At 37.3% G+C, this 25,341-nt stretch overlaps 1 protein-coding gene and 1 non-coding gene across 2 annotated transcripts; one reads left to right on the forward strand and one right to left on the reverse strand.

The window, feature by feature from the left end:
* On the reverse strand, positions 1 to 25,341 carry LOC112170462 (embryogenesis-associated protein EMB8). The gene is made up of 14 exons (XM_024307759.2): positions 24,295 to 25,341; positions 24,144 to 24,205; positions 18,640 to 18,740; positions 18,039 to 18,128; positions 5,108 to 5,230; positions 4,325 to 4,402; positions 2,695 to 2,780; positions 2,396 to 2,444; positions 1,583 to 1,639; positions 1,465 to 1,481; positions 1,170 to 1,283; positions 968 to 1,051; positions 678 to 744; positions 1 to 466 (listed from the first exon to the last, which is right to left on the reverse strand). The coding sequence occupies exons 1-14, from the start codon at positions 24,747 to 24,749 to the stop codon at positions 146 to 148; spliced, it is 1,704 nt and encodes a 567-aa protein (XP_024163527.2). The 5' UTR covers positions 24,750 to 25,341; the 3' UTR covers positions 1 to 145.
* LOC112174946 lies at positions 3,537 to 3,687 on the forward strand. The gene has a single exon (XR_002926256.1). It is a non-coding gene; the product is annotated as a small nucleolar RNA snoR135 (small nucleolar RNA).

Raw genomic sequence — 25,341 nt, forward strand, 5'->3', positions numbered from 1 at the left:
TTGTACATTGGGTTTTGCAACTTAATTATAAGTTTTACATAATACACAGGTGATGCTAGTCATGTATTAAACTGTATTGTTTATTTATATAGTTGGGATCAAGAACCTAGACTTGGCATACAATATTAAGGTAAATAAAATGTGCTCATGTTTTGAGGAAAGCGTCAGGTAAGACATTTCTGAGCTTCTTTTGTAATGCAATCTTGAGAACAGAACCTACCATCGGCCAGCTTGTCATAATAGCAGTATAAACAAGCAACCACAATGGCCACCTACTCTGTCGAGATAGCAGATCTAAGCATCTTCTAGCATGAGCAATTACATCAAGAGGCATAGTAGCTTGTTCAGAAGATTGTACGACATTAGCCAAAGAATCTGACTTTGGCTGTGACCTCTGTTGATCTCGCTCTGCTGAAATTTTACCTTCTCCTGGTTCAATTATTAATGGTGGGTAAGAACTTGCCACCTGAAAACACGTGAAATTCAACACTTAATACTAGCAGAATTTAACCAGTATGTTGTAGCATGCCAACAAAATAGAGCACGAAGTTATAAGAATATTAGTTCCAACACTTTTCAGTAATAATCAACTATTCAACAGTATCACAAAATACAATGCACAAATCACATACACCAACTATTACTTCATTAAGCATTTAATGAAAGCAAATTTATACCTTCTTTACATGCATATGTTGGCTACAATGTAAAACTTTTAAGAATTCGTCCACAGCCCTTACCCACCTGCAAGGAAAGAATATAGACAACCAAATATCAGAAGGGAAATTCTAATGCAGTTTTCTCAATAAATGCACAAGTAAAGACGCCGTACAAATTTCAACTTCATTAAAATGGCTGTAATAAACTTTTACATGATTAGTAGCATTTCATATGTAAAATGGAATGAACTACATAGATGTGATTAACAAATTTCAAAATAAGGTGTTAAAGTAGAAACATTAAATACCAAATGCCGGTAGCAGTTAATCCTTCAAAGAAAGCTAAGTGTCCTCCACGCTTTGTGGTAGCCAATACAATATTTAAGTTTGCCCTATTGATGACGAATATCAAACATGTGCTTAAATTATGGGGAAGAAAAAAGTGATGATTGAAAGAAAGTAATCGATGGAATATTAAAGCAATTGATGGAATATAAAGAGCAACTCCACCTGCATTCATCCCAAGGAATGGCTTCCCAAGTACAAACTGGATCATCTAATGCACTGATACAGAGTAGTGGCACTGACACATTTCCCACATAACTAGCACTGCTACAATGCCGAGAGATTATTCAGAGCACCGCCGTGCACTTGCACCAACAAAAATGAATGGTTAGATTGCATTAAATACACTTTTTGTTTATTAAAAATAAAGTTGATAATAAATATCAAGGGTTGAGATTATTTTATAAGTGTTGGATCACTTACACCGTCGGTGCATAGAATAATTTCCATACAATGCCTGTAATATGTGTCCACAGTCTGACACAAAAGCACAATCTAGTTAATCAGAAAAAAAAAAAAAAAAGTTAAGAAAAAAATCAGCTGAGCAAGAAAAACTAGTAAATCACGTCCATTGATACCTCAAATTTCCCAAGAAGGCGAATAGCATGATGATCAAAATCACGAATAGAACGCGACTTTTAAAGCCCAAGATAACAACAAAGCAAATATTAGTAAAGGCAAGACACACACACAGATATATATTATAGCATCAATGTTTCAGCATTAAAATATGTTAAACAAAGCTAAAATGTTATCGGTCCAAGCTCATCCTAGGAGATGTGAATGGTATAAAACTATAAATCAAGGTTTTCAAAAGGGTGCATGCCTCAAGGATGAATCTAGATGCTTGGGCAACATACACTGAAGCCCACAAGGCTGACAAGAACCTAACTTTCTCCCAAAGGTCCTCCACCCACTTCCCCTAGTCTTCAAAGAACCTTCTAATATCAAAAACTAACAACTGAAGGTTAAAAGTGATAGAGATGAAAGAGAAGATGCAAGGGGCGAGTAGCTGAATCATATGTGGGGTATGAGTGGATATTTCACTTCTTTCTGGGTAGAGTGTAAGCACAATTATTTTGATGCCATTTATTTTAAAATTGCAATGCACTGATATCTAAAGCCCTAAAAGTTTGGAGTTTGGTTGTTTTTTTTTCTGGCTTTTGTTGGTTTGTAGCCTTCTAATCTAGTGGATTTCTAATACACTATTTCCTTAACAAATTCTCATCTCCTGCCAAGAAAAGTAAATAAATGAAAGAATCATGCAAGAATTTTATTGTTGGTCAAACTATTGTTTCCAGAAGTGTTAAATTATCGAGTCTCAAACTATTAAAAGCTCTTCCTAAAATAATGATGGGCATTGAAAATCTTAAGCATGTGACAACACCTACCTTTTTAATACCTTCCCAATTAGTGAGCCGAGAAAAAATAGGCCGGTGTCTGCAGTAAACAATTAAGAATTTCTTCACATAAACATCATTTTGATAAAGACGTTCAAAATTGGCTTAAGAGCAGCTGCACCAGCCCTTTATTCAAAGAAAAAAAGAAATTCAAAACTTTAAGATATTCAAGTAATTAGATATGAATGTGTAACATATATATATGTATGAATAAAGCATATAAAGTAGAAAATTACACAATCATTTAGAAGCTATCTACTACCCAATTCAAAAGGGAAGCACGTACATACAATTGTACGTAGTCTTGAAGGCCAATTGCAAGAACTCTTCCATAAATTTTTTGCAACAGCCTACGGTGTAAAAATCTATCACTAATCTGTAGAGCAAATCAAAATAGGATAAGTAAGTTCACTGTTATAAGGGACTACTGCCTATAGATAAAGGACGATGATCCATTAGAATTGTAAATGAGCATATTTGTTAGAGCTTTTGGTTTGAAATCCCAAAAAACCAACATTATTTTTACAATATCACAAATTTCACAATAAACTGTTTAGCTAGCTAAAACATATAACTTTCATTTATTTATTATTTATTTTTGATGAGATAAAGCATATAACATTAAAACAGGTACTAGTGGTGAATGCAACAGTTAGATATTTTTCTACCTAAATAAGTGAAAGGATATATAGAAGAGTAATTCTATATACACATGCCTATTTACTTAATACACACCTTACAACTTTTTTTTTTTTTTTGCCAATCTTTTCTCTTGAATTTCCTCTTATGTCTCTTATTATAAAATATGAAAAAAAAAAGTAACAAGTTTGCTTGATGGCGATGGAGGTTGCAAAGTTGATAAAGGCTGGCTAGTGTTTTTGATGAAGGCTGGGGTCCTAGAGGAATTAGAGATTCATGACCATGACAATTAGACTGAATGATGAGTTCTTGTAGTATAGACTGCATATTTATGTTTCTGATCCAATTGGATTGTAATTATATTTGATTTGGACACTCTGGCATATGATTCTCATTAATCTTCTCTTCTCTACTGCCCTAATTTAAGTTTATTAATTTATGTTTTGATTATTTATTTTTATTTATAATATGAATCTTATAAGTTGGTAATATGATAGCATGGATTATGTGTATGAGTGTAGTGCTATAAGCACGAACATTGATCCCCGAGAATTCTCTGCAATATTGATTTGGGGAAGATGTGTGCAATTAGTTGATTTTATTTTAACCTATCAAAATTTTCAACAATCATCGATCTCATCCTTTTCGTATTGTCCATCTTTATTTACATTTTTTTTTATAACTTATTCTTTTGATTATACAATAGAGAATTATGATAAATTTTGCACCTCTCAACCATGGTGGTCCGGATCTAAGTTGTCCCTTTTTTTTTGCCCCTTCTTCCTAGGTATTCTTAGTTACGAGTGTAAAGATGTATTAAAGAAAATTTTTAAAAAATGAGAGCGTGTATTAAGGAAATAGGTAGGTGTATTTAAAATTTCTCTATATAGAATCATTTTTGAGGATGTATTAACAAATATCCTAAGATAAATCCACATATATTTAGATAATAAAAAATGATGCATAACTTCAGGGATACTTTCAATATCCGGGTACTTGCCCTAATTTGCATACGAAGTCCATCTACATTATTTAAATAAAATAAAAAGAATGAGCTAACTATGAGGCTCAAAAGAATGTCTATCCACATGCATGGTTTGAGATTCCCGATGAAACAAAGCATGCAACATAGCTAGTATTATAATTTGCTTAAGTCCTCATTGTTTTAGAATCCTTTTCCCAATGGGATAAGAATTATCTTCTTCCTATGTCGTGGTATTTTTCCAAAAATTACTATGAAGAAACATTTTCATTCACAACAAAATTAAAGCACTTACTAACCAGAAGGTCCCAAGGAGAACATATTGCTACAGCTCCAGCAACTGGAATACTATCTCCATCCTCCCCAAGATATTTCACCTAGAATAAATTAAATTATAGTTGAGTACTAGAATGGAACTTACAATGAGATTTGGTTTAAGAACCGCGAACATTACTAGAAATGCAAGGTTAAGTGAGATATTTTTTTCTTTCCCTAGTGTAACAATCTTCGTGGATAAAAGAACAGACTACAATAGTGGACAAGGTATATACCGAGGAAAAGCTAATATAAAATAGCAAACTATAATTTAAAAGATTAAAGAATCACTAAACAATAAACTATGAATGCCCTAATGGATGCCCATAAACTAGCCCTCTCCCTTTACATCATCAAAAACCATCCTAGTTTATGTAAAGGGAGAGGGCTAGTTTTTGATGATGTAAAGGGAGAGGGCTAGTTTATGGGCATCCATCGGGGCATTCATAGTTTATTGTTTGGTGATTCTTTAATCTTTTAAATTATTGAGAACTTTTATATAGTTTGCTATTTTATATTAGCTTTTCCTCGGTATATATTAGCTTTCTTATAAAAATTTAGGTAACTATATTGCACCACCAAACTCAATCCAGTGCCACCAAACTCAGGTAACTACATTGCACCACATCTCCCTAAAATCATAACCTTCTTCTTTCCTATAAAAACTTAAGCTTCTCCTAAGAAAAAATTAAAGCAAAAGTAAAAGTCAAATAGTAGCTTCTTTCAAAATGCTTAGAATAATTATATAACATGACCACATTACATACCAAAATGTTGGCTCCCATACTCATTCCAACAACAAATAAAGGAGCGTTGGGGTATTCATGATGGAGATGATTAATGACTGCCCGTAGATCCTCTGTCCAACCAGCATCATAAAAGCAATCGGACTGAAACATGTAATAATAAAACACAGTGGGATTACCTATATATCAATAAACTTAATGAGAAGTTAATAACTAATAGGAAATTTGCAACAGCTAGAAAACTTAACAAGAGATAAATACAGCACAACTCACAAAATTGATGCCATAGATGTTAGAACAGTAAACTACAAAACATCATGCCTACACAACTCGCATACAGTATTTAAGACCACTTCCATTAGTAGGGTAATTGAAATAAGGTTTTAACATTCAAGTGATTTCCCTAGTCGTTTTGTAGGGAGGTTTTGTCTTCGGGTTGTCTAACGGAAAGACAAAAGTTAATTTAGTATTATGATCTTCTGTTACAGTTCTGAGGTTAGGAATTCGTGTTATATTTTCAACCATGTTTTTTTTTTTCTATAATCGATTATGATTCTTTCAGTATTTGAAATTAGACTTATCAAGGGTTATTTTGGCATTGAGTTTTAAAAAGATATATCAAGAATCGAATTTATGGTGATTTTTCAAGTTTGACACAGAGGAAATAGACTTTCTGCTGACATAAATTAGGAACATGTTGCAGTCATTGTTTGAAGGGTCGAATGATTTGTTTTATTCTCTAAATTTTTTTGAATATTTTTCGCTGGGTCTATTTTCTGGGTGAAAATTTTTATGAATTTATATTTTGTAGTTATTATTTTTATAAAATTCATTAACTATTTGTACCTAGGTGTTTAGGTGGAGAGGCTTATCTTGGGTACTGTTTTGAAGACAGCTTTTGGGGTTCGGAAAAACATGGTTTTGCTCTCAAATTTTTACTGTATTCTAAGTGTTTAGTACTAAATAGGTGTGTCAAAATTTCAATATTCTTGAGACAGTATTGAAAGCTGTGGAACTTTTGGATGTGTCATTGACAATGATGATTTTGTTTCCTGGCAGCAACAGTGGTCGGTTTTGATGTGATGCCCCGGAAATTCGTATTTTATTTTCCGAGGATTTTCCGGAATTTAAATTGTGGGTATCGGACTGTTTCGTGGCTTGTGGATCGAGCGGAAGTGTTTCGGGCAAATAATTATTCAGGAAGCGTCGTTTTAGGGGGGCGCAAGGGTTGACTTTTTATTCGTTGGGATTCTCCAAAACTTCCTTCATGAATGTTGTAGAGTGCGTCGATACGAGTTCGTGGACATGTGGAACGCGAGAATCGGAGTTCGTATGAGGAAGTTATGGCCATTGGAAGAAGTTTCCATTTTGGTATAAATAGAAGTTTCCCAAGTGGGAAATTTACTATTTTCATTTGGTTTCCATTTCCGGAAACTGATATCTCTCTCTCTTCTCTCTCGGCTGCACCTTCAGAAACGAAAATATCCAACTGACCAGACCCGGACCCGGCCGACCCGACTTGGCTTTTCAGACGAACTGCGACGGTCTCCGGCGATGAAACTTTCCAGATAGGATCGTCTCCTTCATTTGGTCGTCCCTCTTGTGTCCTCTAGCGCCGATTCTCCTCCACGGCGGCGCTGCAAGGTGGCGCAGTTGAGTGTTTTCGGACCCGATCGGTTCTTCGATCTCCGACGTCGGCGGGGCTTCGAGTTGAGCTTGGGGAGCTCAGAGTAGCCTCCTTGATCGATCCTTGGTCGTTGTTTGGATCGATTCACGTAAAACTTTGTTCAACTCAGATTGGATTACTGTTCACAGCTTGTGAGGTAGTTTTCGACCCTTTATGCTTGTTTTCTGACTTCGAGCTAGTTATAAAAGTTCACAAGCATGCTTAGATGAAGAACTTTGATGTTGGGAGTTTTGTGAAATATTGAGTTTTGGCAGGCGGTGGTGCGCCACTGCCTGTGGCGACGTTCCGGCGGTGTAGGGAACTGTTTTTGGTATTATATATGTTCTACTCGTTGATACGAGCGTTTTGATATATAATATGCAAATTTTGGAGTTCAAATGAATTTGTTATGATTTTTACGGTTTCATACCGGTTGATTTATTGATCCATGAGGATTTGAGCATCCGATCGACTTGTGATTTTGACATATCGATCGTATAAATATTCCGGGGATATTGGGTGGTCTCGGATGTGGTTTCGCCTCATTTGGCGTCACCTTGGGGATTTTGGTTCTATTTAGGGTTTCAAACGTTATTCCTTGTGATTCGTTGACTGAATCAGAGCTGTAATTCCTTAGGTACGTGACGGGGTATTCTTTGGACAGCTATTTTGGGTGGTTTGGCTGCTTTGTTCTATATTGAAGATGCAGCGGGAGTTTCGAGGTGAGTAATCTCACGAAGTTCATTTACGAACGGGCTTACCTTTATCATTTTGAGAGTTATTGATTTGACTGCAAACTATAGTTGGTATTAGTAGGCAGTCCTGAGCGAATGACTATATATAGATATATATATATTTACGTGAAATATATATGTTTTGGTGGTTTGTGGATTTATGAAAACAATAGGCATGAATGATGCGTTTTATTGTTTTTGGGTTGTGGCTTTTGGAAAACAAATGATTGTGGAAATGTTGATTTCGTTTTGTTTTGGAAAAGTGTTGAGATTTGGGAAAAGTGTTTGAGGATGTGAGAGTCACAGGTTGTGATTTCTCCTTTTGATTTGATTGAACGTTTTGATCCGACGACCGGTGGTTTGAGGATGTGAGAGTCACAGGTTGTGATTTCTCCTTTTGGTTGATTTAACGTTTTGATCCGACAACCGGTGGTCCGAGGATGTGAGAGTCACAGGTTGTGATTTCTCCTTTTGGTTGATTCAACGTTTGAGGTCTAGTGTGACTCGTTTAATGTTTTGATATGAGGGTCAGGTTGGCCTAAGGATCCGGGTTGCAGGTTGCATCCTCAGGCAGTGTTATATCGTAAGGTTGAACCTTGGTCGGGTGACAGGTTACGATTCAGTTAGAGCTCTAGTCTGTCTGCTATGGTACTTCATGGATCTAAGTAGGTTACTTACGACTCCTGGGTACGTATTTTGTCCAGGTTGGACCAAAGAATCATATTCTATTTGTTAGGTTAACTATAGATATGATGTGTGTTGATGTTTTGTCCAGGTTGGACCTATTTGTATTTTGTCCAGGTTGGACCGATTTGTTGTTTTGTCCAGGTTGGACCGATTTGGTGTGTTTTGTCCAGGTTGGACCGATTTGTTGTTTTGTCCAGGTTGGATCGATTTGGTGTGTTTTGTTCAGGTTGGACCGAATTGTTGTTTTATCCAGGTTGGATCGATTTATCATATTTGAATTGTTAGGTTAACGATTATATGATTTTGTCACGGTGTGACTTTGGTTGATTTCTTTTGGGAAAAGAATGTTGTTTTGGGAAGCATGGTATGTTTTCCTTATTCTCGAGTTGAAAGGTTTTCCTCGTTTTTGGTGTGAGTTGTGTGCGGTTTGAGTTACTCATACGGGCTTGCAAAAGCTTACTGGGTTTGTTGTGTGACAACCCGGTGCACTATTCAAAAGGTGTAGGGGTTAATCCTGCAGGTCAGGGTAATCGTGGCTGAAGCTGAGGTAGCTTGTTGGCAGCAGAACGGGTAGGAAGTAATTTTGATTGGCTTTGCCATTGTTATGACTTCCGCTATGTTGTAAACTCTGATGAGCATTTACATTTTATTTTGTTGTTGACAATTTAATTCGTAAGCTTATGTAATATATGACTCTGTGGGCGGGTCAATATTGACATAGTGGGTTCAGGGCATCAATATGTACTTGGGTTAAAAGGAAAAAAGTTTTTAAGTATTTTGTATTGATGGCTGAACGTTCACGCATATATAATTATGAAGTTATATATCGATTTTTATTTGTGATAAAAAAATCAGGGGCGTGACATTTGAAAACTTATTTGGACAAGTTTTTAGCCTTCTTTTGACTTGAGATTTTTATATTAGGTACTTGAGGATGTCTACTTTACTCCTGTAATTAGAGGTGAAACTATAATACTGTCTGAAGGGGTCGGAAGCCTTCCAAAGTTTTTCACAGATCTCGTTCACTATTATGGTACAGTGATGGAAGTCAGAGAAAATTACTTTATTTAATACATGGACCCCTCCCCACCCAATTACACACTACCACGTGCCACTTGAGAGGAATAAAAAAAAAAACATAAAGGCATTGTCCACGTGACTATTTTTTATACAAGATTTTATTGAATTAATTAGTTAACTATAATTAACAATTATTCAGAAAAATAAAAATAAATAGTAAGCCATAAATGTTAGGGTTTTTAATGGTTATGGACGTGAGAAATGTTGTCAATTTTTGTGCCTCTATTTTTCTATTGCAAGTCTGTGACTATAATGGCGTGAAACTAAATTTTTATTCTCAATTGAAAAGGGTACAATTTTACAAGATTTTGCATACTTAGCCCCTTAAGTTGTGATGCCCCGGAAATTCGTATTTATTTTCTGAGAATTTTCTGGAATTTAAATTGTGGTTATTGGACGGTTTCGTGGCTCGTGGATGGAGCTGAAGTGTTTCGGGAGAATAATTATTTGAAGAATATGGTTTTAGGGGGGTTGCAAAGGTTGACTTTTTATCCATTGGGATTCTTCTAAAACTTCCTTCATGAAAGTTGTAGAGCGCGTCGATACGAGTTCGTGGACATGTGGAACGCGTCAATCGGAGTTCGTATGGGGAAGTTATGGCTTTCAGAAGAAGTTTCCATTTTCGTATAAATAGAAATTTTCTGAAATTATTTTCATAATTTCCAAGTTTCCATTTTCAGACACTCTCTTTTCTCTCCGTTCTCTCTCCTCAGCCTCCGTGCGACCCGACCCAAACCCGGTGACCCGACCAGACTTTTCCGGCCGTTCCTGACATCCGTCGGCGACGAAACCAACGCAAGCGTGATCGCCACCATCTCGCCGTCCTCCCTCTGGTGCTTGACGGCGACGGAGACCATCGGAAAGTGGAGATCGGAGGAGCTACAGTTGACGTAGTCGGATCCTGTAGGATTTTCTCAGTTTCCAGCGACTCCTCCGCCTATCATTCTCAGTTTCGGAATCTCCTCCTCCTTCTAATCATCCTCATACCCGCCTTGAAGGACGATTTTGCGTGTGGAGTGGAAGATCAAGGGTTGAAGATCAGCGGTGCACAGTGAATCTGGAGCTTGATCAGACGGCAGCGATTGGTCGATCTTGTGAGCTTGATCTAGGACTATCTAGACAGATCTAGGCTTAGCTCCAGGTATGAAAGTTGCTCTACTCTACATGATGATCATGTTTGTTGGCCTTGATTTTTCAGTGGTCGAGTTTGACCCGGCGGCGGTACCACCGCCTGTGGCGGCGTTCCGGCCATGTAAGGGATAGTTTCTGGTATTAGATATCTTCTACTCATCAATACGAGCGTTTTGATATATAATATGCAATTTTTGGAGATCGTATGATTAAGTTGTGATTTTTACAGTTTAGGACCATTTGATGATTCGATCCGTGAGGATTTGAGCGTCCGATAGACTTGTGATTTTGACATATCGATCGTATAAGTATTCCGGAGACATTGGGTGGTCTCGGATGTGGTTTCGCCTCATTTGGCGTCACCTTGGGAATTTTGGTTCGATTTAGGGTTTCGAACGTTATTCCTTGTGATTCGTTGATTGAATTAGAGTTGTATTTCCTTAGGTACTTGGCAAGGTATTTTTGGACGGCTATTTTGTGGATTGGCTGCTTTGTTCTGTATTGAAGATGTAGCGGGAGTTTCGAGGTGAGTAATCTCAGAAGGTTCATTAGTGAACGGAATACCCTTATCATTTTAAGAGTTATTGATTTAACTACAAACTATAGTTGGTATTAGTATGCATTCCTGAGCGGATGACTACGTATATATATATTTACGTGAAATATATATGTATTTGTGGGTTTATGAAAACAATATATAGGCATGAATTGATGCATTTTATTGTTTTGGGTTGTGGCTTTTGGAAAGCAAATGATTATGGAAATGATTGATTTCGATTTGTTTTGAAAAGCGTTGAGATTTGTGTAACATTTTGGGTCCAGTGCGACTCCTTTAATGTTTTGCTCCAAGGGACTGAGAAGTCCAAGGAACGAAGGTCTATGACCTTGGGTATAATGTTTTGCTCCAAGGGACTGTGCGGCCCGAGGAACGAAGGTCTATGACCTTGGGCAGAATATCAGGTAATCACGTCTTTGGCCGGACGAGTGGTTACGTTTCAGTTAGAGCTCTAGTCTGTCTGCCATATAGGTAATTCATGGGGTAACGGGAACTGGTTATTCATAATTCATGACATTACGTGGTTTTTAAGGTAACAAGGTGCAAGTTTTTTTTCCTTATTAATGATTTGATAGAAATCAAGGTGTGAGTTGCTTTCTATGGTATGATTATGGTACATTTGATAGAATTCAAGGTGTGAGTTGTCTTCTATGTTTTACTGATAGAAATCAAGGCGTGAGTTGCTTTCTGTGGTACGATTATAGTACATTTGATAGAATTCAAGGTGTGAGTTGTTTTCTATGTTTTACTGATAGAAATCAAGGCGTGAGTTGTTTTCTATGGTACGATTTTGGTACAATTGATAGGAACCAATGAGTGAGTTGTTTTCTATGTTTTACTGATAGAAATCAAGGCGTGAGTTGCTTTCTATGGTACGATTATGGTAAAATTGATAGAATTCAAGGTGTGAGTTGTTTTCTAAGTTTTACTGATAGAATTCAAGTGTGGGTTGTTTTCTATGGTACGATTTTGGTACAATTGATAGGAACCAAGGAGTGAGTTGTTTTCTATGTTTCGATTTGAAAGGAAATTAAAGTGTGAGTTATTTTCCTTTATTTTGTGTTTTTAAGGATCAAAGTGTGATTTGGCTTCTTGATTGAAACGTGCGGGGTTTATCCCGTGATTTTGGTGTGAGTTGTTTTGAGTTACTCATACGGGCTTGCAAAAGCTTACCGGGTTTGTTGTGTGACAACCCGGTGCACTATTCAAATGTTGTAGGGGTTAATCCTGCAGGTCAGGGTAATCGTGGCTGAAGCTGAGGTAGCTTGTTGGTTGCAAAACAGGTAGGAAGCAAATTTGGTTGGTTTTGCCATTGTTATGACTTCCGCAATGTTGTAAACTCTGATGAGCATTTACGTTTTATTTTATTGTTGACAATTTAATTCGTAAACTTATGTAATATATGACTCTGTGGGCGGGTCAATATTGACAGTGGGTTCAAGGCATCAATACGTATGTAGTTTAAAGGGAAAAAGTTTCCAAGTGCTTGGTATTGATGGTTGAACGATCAGGCATATGTAATTATGAGATTATATATTGATTTTTATTTGTGTTAAAAATTAGGGGCGTGACATAAGTAATTAATATCATCACATTTTTACTCAATTCTTTGTTCATGAGTATTTTTGTTTGAGTATTGTTTCAATGTTCTTTTGGATATTGCATAAAATTTTAATAAATTTGTAGATGAAAAGTGATATATATCGGCTACATTTAACATATAGTTAACCAAAAGAAATAAATGAAAATCCTAAATCTAGTAATCTCTTACCGCACTCGACCTCCCAAAGTAAAAATCCTAGTTCCACCCCTGCTTGTAATATTTCAAGGGTTTTGGTCAATAATTGTGGCAAGTGATATTTTTCTATTGGACGTAGGTTTCTGCTAGATTGCTTTTACTACAGGTTTTAAATTTCTAGTTCGTGCTCATTTTGAGTGTTTGTTTGCTTTAGGCTGAGAAACTGCAACTTAGGATGATGTACCAATTGCTTGTCTAACTTGGTTATTGAGATAAGTAACTTTTGTTTGCTCCGGAACCATGATAATATATTATTGATCATACGTTACTATATTATTATATGCTTATGATTTTGAGTGCACGATTTTTGTTTCCGTAGTGATTGCTTTGGCTTATACTAGTACGTGTGCTTTATGCAAAATTTGATAAGTTTTAAAAGAGATTTCTGCTTGGTACTCTTTTGGCATATTAATACCAGTAGGCTGTCTGGGGAGAAATCTATTCTGTAAGTGCAAATTATGCCTTGTTCTGTCTTTGCAGGTTTTGTACTGTCTGTTATATGGCCCACATTGTGGGTTCGTCACTGATGGGTGATGTCCATCTCACACCACTTATAAGTTTGGGTCTCACTGGTAAGTTATGTTTAGAGGGACATAGAAAGTTTAGTTTGATTTGTTTTGAGTGCACTCCACGTACTATGCATTTTTGCTATATTGTATATAAATATGGAATGCTTCTCTATTTGTTGCATGTGGTGTGTTATAGTTATTTATTGAGTTTATATCTCATTAGTAAATTTGTTGTGGTTCCAGGTACTAAAGATGAGTTGAATGCTTAGAAGACTGGGTAGCAGCTAGTGGTTGTGTTGGTGTCCCTTAGAATAAAAGTTCAAGTTTCTTACTTGAGATTGTTCTAATTTTAGAATGGAGCTTCCACTATCTTTTTTTTCTTCAAGTTTTTGTCTTCAAATGAACTTAAGTGTATTTTGAAGCTTTTCTTTATATCAATTCGACTTAATAAAAGTACAGTTTTCACCTCCAAATTTTGGCAGGAAGTGTTTCGGACGAATAATTACTGGATACGTTTTATTTTTGAAGGGTCAAGGAGTTGACTTTTTATTCGTTGGGTTTCTTTGAAAACTTGCTTCATGAAAGTCGTAGAGCACCTCGATATGAGTACGTGGACATGCAGCATGTGTAAATTGGAGATCGAATGAAGAGGTTATGATAACGGAAAAATCTGATATTTTTGGAAGTTAGTATAAATAGAAGTTCCGGATTGGGAAAATCATTATTTGATATTTTCTGAAAGTTTCTGAAATTGGAAACCCCTTCTTTTCATTCTCTCTTCTAAAACTTGAACCCAGTTTGAAACCCGTCCCACACGCCCGACTTTTCCGGTGTAGTTAGATATTTTTTGTCTGCGCCACCAACCCAAATCATTTCACTGTCACGTCGCCATCCTCCATACTGGCTTCGATCTCTTCCACCGATTGGAACCATGCACAACTGATTAAGGCTCGAAACACAACATCAGCGGTCCGATGGTGCTCCGGCCGATTCCGGCAATGATAGGCTCGAAATTACCCAGGTTTTCAAGCTCTCCTCTTACTGATTCCAACCATACCAGCCTTGAAGTCTGACACTGGATCCCGATTTGAAGGTTTGACCTTTCGGCAGAGATCTAGGCGTATCTAGGCTGAATTTGTCCAAGCTCCAGGTACTAAAATTGATCGTCGTGTTGTATTCTCCATTATGACTGTTGAATTGGCCTGAAACAGAGGTAAAAGTGGCGGCGCGTGGGTCCCACGCGCATCCTCCATTGGCAGTGAGTTCAGACTCTGTTAGAGCTGATCCTTATTCCGTTATCATCTACCGTCAATATCAGCATTTTGATATATGGGTTGTAGCATTTGGCAATTGTTTGAGCATGTTAGGGTTTTAGTGGTTTTGATTCCTCGGTATTCGATCTGTGAGAATCTGGCCATTGGATCGTTCTTTTGTTTGGGTGATCTAATCTTTAAAGTATTTCGGAGACTTTTGACATTCTTGGATGAAGCTTCATCTCGATTGACGTTGTATTCGGGCCTTAGTTAGAGTGTTTTGAACTTAGATGCTTATGTACCTCAAGTGGTATTAAGATGTGACTTTGATGTGATTAGGTACTTGATGAAGTTGTGGTGGACGGATTGTGTTATCTCGATTCTTGTAAGAAGACGCAGGGATTCAGAAGTGAGTAAATTTCACAATGTTCATTTATGAACGAAGTTAGCTTACTGTTTTCAGAGACGTTTATTTAATTGCTACTGTAGTTAGTAGTAATGGTATTCCTGAGTGAATGACTATGTGCGCGCGCGTGTGTGTCTACACACACACACAGTCATTCACTCAGGAACCTTATGGATTGATTTACGTAATGGAACAGTATTAGTGAATGTATTAATTTTATTTTTTGTGATGTGACTTTTTGGGAAAAAATATATTGGGGAAATTATGATTTCTATTGTTTTGAAAAATATTGAAATTTGGGTCCTGCGTGACTTGCTTAATGTTTTGGTCCTTGTCACAAATGGTGATCAAGATTGGGAAATCTTTTATTAGATTCGGGTAACATTTTGGGTCATGTGCGACTCGCTTAATGTTTTAGTATTTGTCAAAGTGATCAAGATTGGGAAATCTTTTATTAAATTTGGGTAACATTTTGGGTCAAGGACGACTCGCTTAATGTTTCAGTCTTTGTACCTGGGGTCACAGATGGTGATCGAGATTAGTGTAACATTTTGAGTCTTGCATGACTTCTTTAAATGTTTTGGTCTTTGTACCAGGGGTTTGAAGACCAGAAGGGTCAGAAGATACGGGATCACATATGGTGACCAAGGTATATTTATCGGGAACCAACCCTTGGCCGGGTGATTGGTTGTGATCAGTTAGAGTTCTAGTCTGTCTGCCATTGTATCTTATGGGGGTAACGATCGAGGTTACTTAGTACTCATGAGTACAGTTTTCTTGAAAGAGAGTCTCGAGAGAGTATTCTCTTTTTTATTGTCCATAAAGGACTTTGGGTTTCATATTTTAATTGTTGAGATTTCAATTAATTGATTTTGTCACGAAGTGACACATGTTTTCCTTGTAAGTAAAGGATGGGAAGTTTTGAAAGAAATCAAGGTGTGCGTTGCTTGCATGAGTTTCTTCCTTGAGTGAATGGGTGGATTTCTCGTGATTTGTGTGAGTTGTTTCGATTGATATATTTGAGTTTACTCATACAAGCATTCATAAGCTTACCGGGTTTATTGTTGCAACCCAGTGCATCATCGATGATGTAGGGGTTAATCCTGCAGGTTAGGGTAATCGCGGATGAAGCTATCATCTAGTTGTTGCAGCTATACAGGTAGGAAGCTAATTTTGTGATTTAGCTGTTGTTAAGACTTCTACTATGTATAAGCTCTAAGGAGCATTTACTTATTGTTTTGTTGTGCAACTTAATTCGTAAATTTATGTGATGTAATATATGACCCTATGGACCAAGTCAGTATTAACATTGTGTGTTCAGGACATCAGTATGTACTTGGTTTAAAAGGAAAAATTTTCTAGATATTTTGTATTGATGACTGAACCATCACGTCTGGTATAAATATGAGATTATTGATTTTTAATTATGTTTAAAAATCGGGGCGTGACATAGAATGTATCCATAAGTACGGAATTTAACAGAGTACAAAAGGGCTAATTCCAAACAACATTTAGATACAACAAAATGCAAATTTGGATATGATTTTTGATATTTGTAGAAGCTGTTTGGTGATAGATGATGTTGTTTGTACTACAGTGGACAGCTTGTCCAGTTTTGCTTACAATATAGGATATGTGTATTCCTCATCTAGGAAATCGGTGCTTAACTAGGATATTCCATTTAGCAAAAATTCTAATATGGATCAAGGTGTAGGTGGATCATAGGCAAAATGAGACATTTGATGGCAAAATATTTGATTTTTTTGCCTAGGTGCAGGTGGACCTTGGTCCATGGACGTTTATCAAACAGGGCAAGAGTAATGAAATATTTCCGAAGTGGTTATTGAACTTTCTGCTTTGTACAGATATACTCCATATCCATCATTCGTAGTACTTTATTTTCAATTTAAAATAAAACCTAATGTGTCTTAAAAAGCAATAAAGAAAGTGATACCTTATACTCCTTTCCCAAAACTAAGATGGTGCTGGTTATGGTGTCATCTGATAATAGCTCCAACGAGTTCTAGCACTTGCTCTACAAATTTCAGTAATTGTGTAGAATAATCTCATCAGTGGCCCTACCACTAACGGGTTGGGAGGAACAACTAGGCTCATGGTTTTCTCCCATGTGGTATGGGGTTCAAACCATCTCATATACCTAGCTATTGACTACAGTTTCCTGTCTCCAAAAGATTGTAGGCTAGGAAGGAAGAGCATGCTAGTTTGACGGAAACCCCAAAAACATCTCAAAAAGAAAAAAAAATTAACAGACAAATTTATAAATGGCCTAACTAATTCGTACAGCGAACTTAGTTAAATACACTATGGAGCCATTGCGCAATACAGCGTTTTGGAAAATCAAATGTTATTTTCAGGGGAAAAGACAACAAGATCCCAATAAACTATTTGGTAATGTTAAAAAATAGAAATTTGGTCAGTTTCCAATGTCTATTCATGTTTCCAAGTTAACGGGGCCAATTTTATCCTGACATTTCATAACAAATGTATTCCCATGTGAAGGACAAAGCAAGTCCTAAGAGCATCTCCAACAGAATACTTATTTTAAAAAAAATTTGAAATTTAACTAGTTTTAGGCTAAGTTTGATCTCCAGCAGACTAGCTAAACAAAAGCTAAATTTAGCTTTAGCTAAAAGACCTAGCTATATTTAGCTAGAGATGAGAGAGAATTTAACTAAAAGTTAAATTTAACTTGAGTTTTAGGTATTTGCTGGAGCATAATTCAATATTCAACTAGCTATATTTCAATTTTAGCTACTTTTAGCTATCCAGATAGCTATCACTGTTGGAGATGCTCTAACCGATCTCACGGGTTTCACTCCCTCCCTGGCTTCTGATGAGGCAGGATTCATTTTTCCAAACCTGTATTTACTAAGCATGGGACTGAAAGTATTCTCCATTCCCTGCAACCATCAGTTGCTTTATAGCTATTCATTGTATACACGAACTAATTTTTTCACCAATAAAGCTTGACGTTTTCATCTCAAAAAAAGAAAAGAAAAGAAAAAAGAAGATTTAAATTCAAAAGCAAACCAGGCTTTAAGTATTAGTAGATATATATGGATATAGACTTGCAAAATAAGTGCAGGAGAAAATTGGTAAAGAGCTGCTTACAGTAATTGGAACACCACCCAAACCTCTGTGGTTGATAACAACAACGTTCCATCCCTTTTGCGCCGTGTTAAAAGCAAGATGCTTTATACTCTGCAGTATCAATATCAAACTACATAAGTCACTCATCATATATGCAAAAACCAGCCCAAGAAGATAACTGATTATATCAAGAAGTTGAATAATGTAGAGTAAACCCAATATGGCGATAATTAACGTTTTACATGAAACATGCAATTTCATATCTTTTAAATCAAAGAATTAATTTAGCAGCCAATACCCGAGAGGCGCGGGGGGGGGGGGGGGGGGGGGGGGGCGGGGTGACAGACAGACACATCCAAAACTAATTATATTAATTTCCTAGAGAAACCACTTTTATTAGAAATGTGGACAAGAAGTCTAGAGCATAGAAAAAAAAAATCAATAAACCAGAAAACTAGATTAAATGCAAGACATAAGTCACATAACCTACAGCTGCCTTTCAATCTAGCGGAATAGAAGGAAACCTGTACAACAAGATTTTATTGCTAGAGACTCTAGAATTACACCAGAAAGCATTGTCAGACCCAATAAAAGAATGAAAGTAAACAAATATAAAGCTTACAGCAGATTCGGAGTCACTTGTCAATCCAGGAATGGCTAGCACAATCGGGTTTATATCATCTTTCGGAATAGCAGTTGTTATGTCAAAGTTATTTCCCAGAACTGAAGCAAAGAAAAATGATATATAGTAACCATTATCATAAAGCTCTAAGTATTCAAATACAAGAAATATATGTGTGTGTATACATATATTTATGTGACTGAGGGCTAAAATCACAAGTATCAAGACATGTAAGATCTACAATTGTTTTATTACCAGTTGGAATACTATCTATATCTAATTATAGATAAAATAATCCAAGTATAACCAGGACAGCAGAGATTTGGGTTAGGTGTTCTAAAATAAAAAATAAAAAACATACTAAAGCACGATAAAAGTACCGACAATTTTCCAATTGAATACTAAGAAAGTCTAACATAGATCGAACACTTGCAAAATCAAATAAAAAACCAAAATCTAATCTTTGCCCATCTCCCCACACTGTCCCTTCCAATCCACGAAAGCCCTTCTATTTCTCTGCCACTACAGCACTCATAGAACAACAATGAAGAAACCACCCAAATTTTTTTACCAACGTACCCCAACCAACTCTAGCCTCATTAACAAGGTTGCACAATCCTCTAGAATTACCGGCTACTACTTCTGTGCAATAAGCTTAGGCCTCGTTTGGTTCGCTGAAAGGAAAACAATTCCTTTGTATATCCTATGGGAAAGGAAAGCCAGTGGGAAGTTAGTTCTCATTTCCGCTGTTTGGAAACGTTTTTTTTTATAGAAATAGATAACTTCATTAACTTATCTATGGCCAGAAAGCACATACATCACATGTTGTTTCATACTAACCGTACTAAATGGCACAAACTGCCAAACAAATGACAAGTGACCCTTATTGTAAAATATGCACACTTTTAAAGTGCCTCGCTAAATGTTCAAAACCCAAACTATCTATTCGCCTAGAGACCTCAATTGGTGTACAACTAGAGAAGCTAACTTACATAGCACCAAACTCTAAAACAAATGCTAGGTACCAGGCCGGCCCACACCAAGCACAACTAGAGAACCAGCCCAAACAAGCCCAGGCCGAAGGGAGGAGGGGAAAAAATGGGCCGAAGCAAAGAGCCCAACCCACTACCCCATATGCTGTTTGGAAACGTTAGGAAAGCAACGAGAAAATATATGTGTGTTTCCATTTTAGTGTTTGGTTTGTGCAAGGAAAGGAAACTAAATTATATTAAGATTTCATTTATATCCTCATGTATTATAATATAGAATTACACAAATCTCATAAACTTTTTTAATAAAATTGTCAATAATAATTTTTAACAGGGATAGAAATGTATTTATAATATGTAATTGATGCTGGGAAAGTAGAAGGGAAAATGAATCCTTTGGAGGATGGGAGGATCCACTTTCCCCCATATTTTCCCTTCTTAAAGGAAAGTTGTTTCTTTCCTTATGCACACCAAACATAGGAAAGGAATACATTTCCTTTCCCAAGTCCTTAAATCTGCAAGCCAAACGAGGCCTGAGAGTGCCATATTTGCTTCCCATTATCTTGTGCATAGCACTTTTCTTTCTATGTGGAAACTCATATCCATTTGTGAGCAAACCCTTGTTTTTAATTGTTACGCCCCGTATCTAGATTTATCCATTTACTGATCATTTGGATGGTAAACAATTAAATCTTTACTTTTTTGCTTTATTTCAAACATTTAGGGGACCTAAAAGTTGACATTTTCTTCAATTTAGTATTGGAGGAAACTTCCTTTTGGAAAGTTGTAGAGCACGTTAAACCGAGTTCGCGGACATCGGTACCCAAAAATCGGAATTCGTATGAAAAAGTTATAATCTAAAAATGAGAAGTTACTATTTCAGAAACCTGCTATAAATAGCAATTGCAACTTGCCATCATCTTTGAAGTATTTTTCGCTTCCAATATTTTTCTATTGGAGCTTCCCTAATTCCTTTTATGGAGCATAATGAATGTGAATCGAGCTTTAATGAGTTCTAATATGCAACATCAAGCAGTTCCGCTCTCTCGGTCTGAAAAGTGCATTGTTGGAACTAGGTTGGAATGTCAAGTGGCTTTAGCTTATGGGGTTCCCACTATAGCCGAGCATAAGGGAAAGATCATTTATACGGATACTGACAAGATAATTTTATCAGGCAATGGGGATACTCTAAACATTCCGTTAGTTATATACTAGTGTTCCAACAAAAATACGTGTATGCAACAAAAACCCTAGGTTCAGCAAGGTATTATATTAAAAAGGGATAAATTTCTGAAAAACTTTCCATTTCGGTCAGAAACCCTATTCCCCCAATTCTCTGTACAGTCCTGAACACCAACCTGACCCAAAACAGAAATCAGACAATTTCTTCGCTGTCCGGCTTTGGGTGGCCATGCCGCTGGTTCTATTCGAACCGCCTCCTCCCCTACAAACCCATGGACGTGGTTTGAGCTTTCTTGCCATGAGGAGAGAATCAAAGCAAATTTCACCTCAGTGTCGCGCCGTACTAACCAGGTTTGATTGTCGTTTTCCAACCACCTTGGTTTTGAAGCCCTTGATGCATCATCCCAGTATCCACCTTGTTGCCCAATTCAATCGCAGGTGGATGAATAGACTCCTTGAAGATTTCAGGTTTAGAAACTTCAATGTCTGCAGATTAGTTAAGGTCGAGCGTGCGTAGGTGTTGAGGCATAACATTCACCACCTTCATCTTCGTTGTAGGCTACTATTTAACCTCCTTATATAATATATCGGTTTAATTCTTAGATTGCTCTAATTACTAACATTTGTATGAATTTGTATTTTAAGCAGATTCAAACTTATTGAAATTGTTGGGGAGTTGGTACTAATTGTGGGGAGCATATAGGCTCCAGGAGATGAGGATGGTTATGATTATTGAGAAGTGTTAGAATGTCTTTACAGGTTTTGGGTAGTCTTTTTTTAGGAGAAATTCTACCGAATTTTCGGTAGAGTTATTCCTAAAGTAAGCCCTATAGGGTCACCTAGGATTTTAGGGTGAAATCCGGCGTAGGTCATGTCAACTTGGTATCAGAGCATTAGGTTGTTAGATTCCGTTGACCTTGTTTCATTTTTGTTACCTCATGTACTTGGTGATGCTCAGTATCTCTTAAGTGATGGTCTGACTATAGTCGTTCCCCATCATATACTCTTTGGTGATGAGGTAATCATCAAGTGTGTGAGGTATGCGTCATTGTGTCATTTCATTCAATTACTTGACCTTAGTGTTTTCTCAGGTACTATGCCTGATGGACGCCGACCTGGTACTACTACGAATCCTTTGTCCGCTGAGGGGAATGATGATTATCGTGTACCTCAGGGTTTGTTAGGTACCATTAAGTGTGTGTTTGAGCGATTTGTAGCCGTGCTTCCAAACCCAAATACAGACTTCAGTGCAGAGCATGTCAGACGCCATGGAGCCTATTATGTTACCAGTGCCCCATAGGCATCTGCTATAGAGGATTGGTTTACTAGGATGGAGAGAGTGTTTGATTATTTAAGTTGTCTCACTGCCAAGAAAGTGTCGTTAGCAGTTGATTTTCTGGATGGTGATGCATATTTGTGGTGGCACACTATGAGGGCGAGAGGTTTTGACCCGCACAAGATGAGTTGTTCTCTGGGTCTTATGGTGACAGTAGACCTAACAGTTTTAGTTCTATAGCTAGACCGAGTTTTGGTGGATGTGACATGAGATATGATTAGACGGAAGAGTGACACTTCAAGGACAACACTGGTGACTTTAGTGATGCTTGCGATACTTATGTGAGTTAGAGCTACTTTCCATAGTGTTAGACTTGTGGCAGATACCGTAAGGGTCAGTGCCGAGCAATTAGTAGAGAGTGTTATCAGTGTGGCCAGCAGGGTCACTATATGACAGAGTGCCCGCAGTTGATTTAGAGGGAAATATCAGGACTTGGTCAAAACTCCAGTCAGGCATCAGGTGATGCTTCTTCTAGTGCATTTGGTAGTCCCTCCAGTAGTGGTACTCGTGATCGTGCAGCAGGCGTATTCAAATAGGCAAGGTAGGGGTCAACGTGGACTTCCAACATCTTAAACCAGACTTCAGGCTATGCTTCACAAGGAGAGTCATCCTTCATCAGAGGTTAGTATGAGTATATTATTCAATTTCGATCAAACTGTTTTACCTTGCTTAAGCCTAGTGATACTTCAATTATATCTTTAATAGACATGCACTTCTCATCATTACCCCATTGTCATATCTTTCATAACATCAACATGTTTCCTCGTCTTCGATAAATATACTTAGTAGAATGTATATTCCCATCTCTCTAGTTGACAAGTATGAAATTTTGAGGGTGAAATTTTTATAAGATAGGGAGATTGTTACGCCCCTTATCTATATTTACTTGTTTACTGGTCATTTGGACCGTAAACGATTAAAAATTTAATTTTTTTTACTTTATTTCCAACATTTATGGGGGGACCTAAAAGTTGACTCTTTTTTTTCGGCTTAGTATTTGAGTAAACTTTCTTTTGGGAAGTTGTAGAGCACGTTAAAACGAGTTTGTGGACATTTGGTATGCAAAAACCAGAGTTCGTATAAAGAAATTATGATCTAAAAATGAGAATTTACTATTTTGGGAAACCTTATATGAATAGCAGTTGAAACTTGCCGTTTCGGAAAACTTTTCATTTCAGTCAGAAACCCTCGCAAATCCCCATTTCTCTCGACATACCCGAATATCGACTTGACCCGAAACAAAAATCTGGCATTTCTTCGCCTTCCGGCCATCCCAGACCACGCTGTTGGTGCCATTCAAACCCCCTCCTCCTCCTCTGCAAACCCATGGACGTGATTCAAGTTATCCCGCCATGATGAGAGAGAATTAAAGCAAATTCCACCTCGGTGTCGCTGCGTCGTAACCCAATTCGTTTGCCTTTTTTAGGCCACCTCCACTACACCACCAACTGGGTTTTGAAGCCCTTGATGCACTGATCATTCCAGTATCCACCTTGTTGCCCAATTCAATCAGAGGTAGGAGAATCGACTCCTTGAAGATAAAATTCCACTTTTTTGCCCGCTCTCCAGGTTCAACTTTAATCAAATTCCTTTTTCTTCTCAACTCACCATTATAAGAAACATCCTAGCAATACCATATCTCCCTCTCCACCCCATCCATACTTTTTCTTCCATGATTTTTTTATAAAATATTTTTGAAGAGCAAAACCAAAAGATTATGAAAATTAGACAATGACATAATAAATATTGTGTGGTACAAAAAGAGGGAATATTTAATACCGTGTCAGTATATATAAACTAACATGGGTCCGATGTTAAGTAAAAATTAGACTAGAATATAAGAACCAAAGGACAAATAGCACAAAACGATATATATTTAGACTTCAAATAGTATGAAAACAATGAAAAGAAGAGAACAACAACCAAATATAATGCCTATGCATATATGGATATATATGTAGATGCACATTAATCAATGTGAAGGGATGAATGGTTACCATCAGAGTTCAGTAACCAATCCAAGGCAATAGTTCCACCATCAGATAGATGAAAAAGTTGTCTGAGAGATAAAAGCATGAATCAAAAATTCAAGAGGGAAACAAATTCAATTTGGAATTGAAAGAGGATGATTGGTTGATAATGGAGTACCTCCGGTAGTTGAAAAGTGGAGGTCGACCAAAGATACTGAGGAAGGCGGTCTGTACATGAGGGCTTGAGAGCCAGGGCGTGACCAAATACCTGGAATGGAGAATCCGACACTTGGAAACGACGTCATGGTAGATATGGGAGGAGGAGTGGTAGGTCAAGGTGACAGGGCAGCCTCTGAATCCGGTGAAAAGGTCATGGAGGAAATGGAATTCAAGGAAATAGTAGAGGAATGCGAAGGAGATTGTGAGGAAGGCCAAGACGTAGTGCCAAATAGGAATGAGAAGGAGATCGTTCAGCAAAACAAGGTAGGGGCTGCTGCTCGCTAAAGCTGCACAGAGACCCCACCAATCCACCATCCTATGCATCTCGTTTTTCTTATCACGGGGAGAGGAAGATGAAGAGGAAAAGGAAGGGGAGTGCAGCGTTGAGCTCGATAGAGAGACAAATAGGGACATGTCAGGTTACTTAAGATTACCCCTTTTTTATTTTTTTTATAGTACCTAAGGTTACTAATTTAATATTGGCTAATCATTTATTGCGTCAGGTTAGTTTTACTCGTGTTTGCCATATTGGCAAGGTTAACAAACCTACCAAGGTGGCTCATTTGAGGTCAATTGCACTCGTAATATTAGTTTTAAAACTTGGGCAAATGTATCCATATACACCAGTAGGAATATACTGAACTATTAAATGAACTTTCTACTACCACCATACTACACCGGGACATCCAGACCACACACCGACACCGTGACACCAGTAGCAGGCAACACCAGAGGCCATTGGATAGTAGTAAAATCTCTTGGATTGAGGCTTGAACTGAGGAGCTACTTCCTATTTGGGAAGGCATCAATCCCACATCAAAGAAAAGGAAAACCTCCTGCCAGTTGAGGAGTATTTAATAGGCCCAACCACCTTCATTAATGGTAATGACTCATAATTAATTATTGTTATTGTTATGCCCCAAACTAGCTAGATAATGGTAGTTTGCAACCCAATAAATAAAGAATGGAGGCAAGCCGCCTAACTAATAATTCGCACATAATAATT

This window comes from Rosa chinensis, chromosome 6 (genome assembly GCF_002994745.2).
Source record: "Rosa chinensis cultivar Old Blush chromosome 6, RchiOBHm-V2, whole genome shotgun sequence".
Lineage (NCBI taxonomy): Eukaryota > Viridiplantae > Streptophyta > Magnoliopsida > Rosales > Rosaceae > Rosa > Rosa chinensis.

Bases quoted from the DNA above. Each gene is read 5' to 3' on its own strand.
- LOC112170462 (XM_024307759.2), bottom strand. From the start codon at position 24,749: ATGTCCCTATTTGTCTCTCTATCGAGCTCAACGCTGCACTCCCCTTCC. The intron at 1,052-1,169 runs GTGGAGTTGCTC...CGTCATCAATAG, and splicing joins ATTCCTTGGGATGAATGCAG to GGCAAACTTAAATATTGTAT. The intron at 745-967 runs GTATTTAATGTT...CTTTCCTTGCAG, and splicing joins TTAACTGCTACCGGCATTTG to GTGGGTAAGGGCTGTGGACG.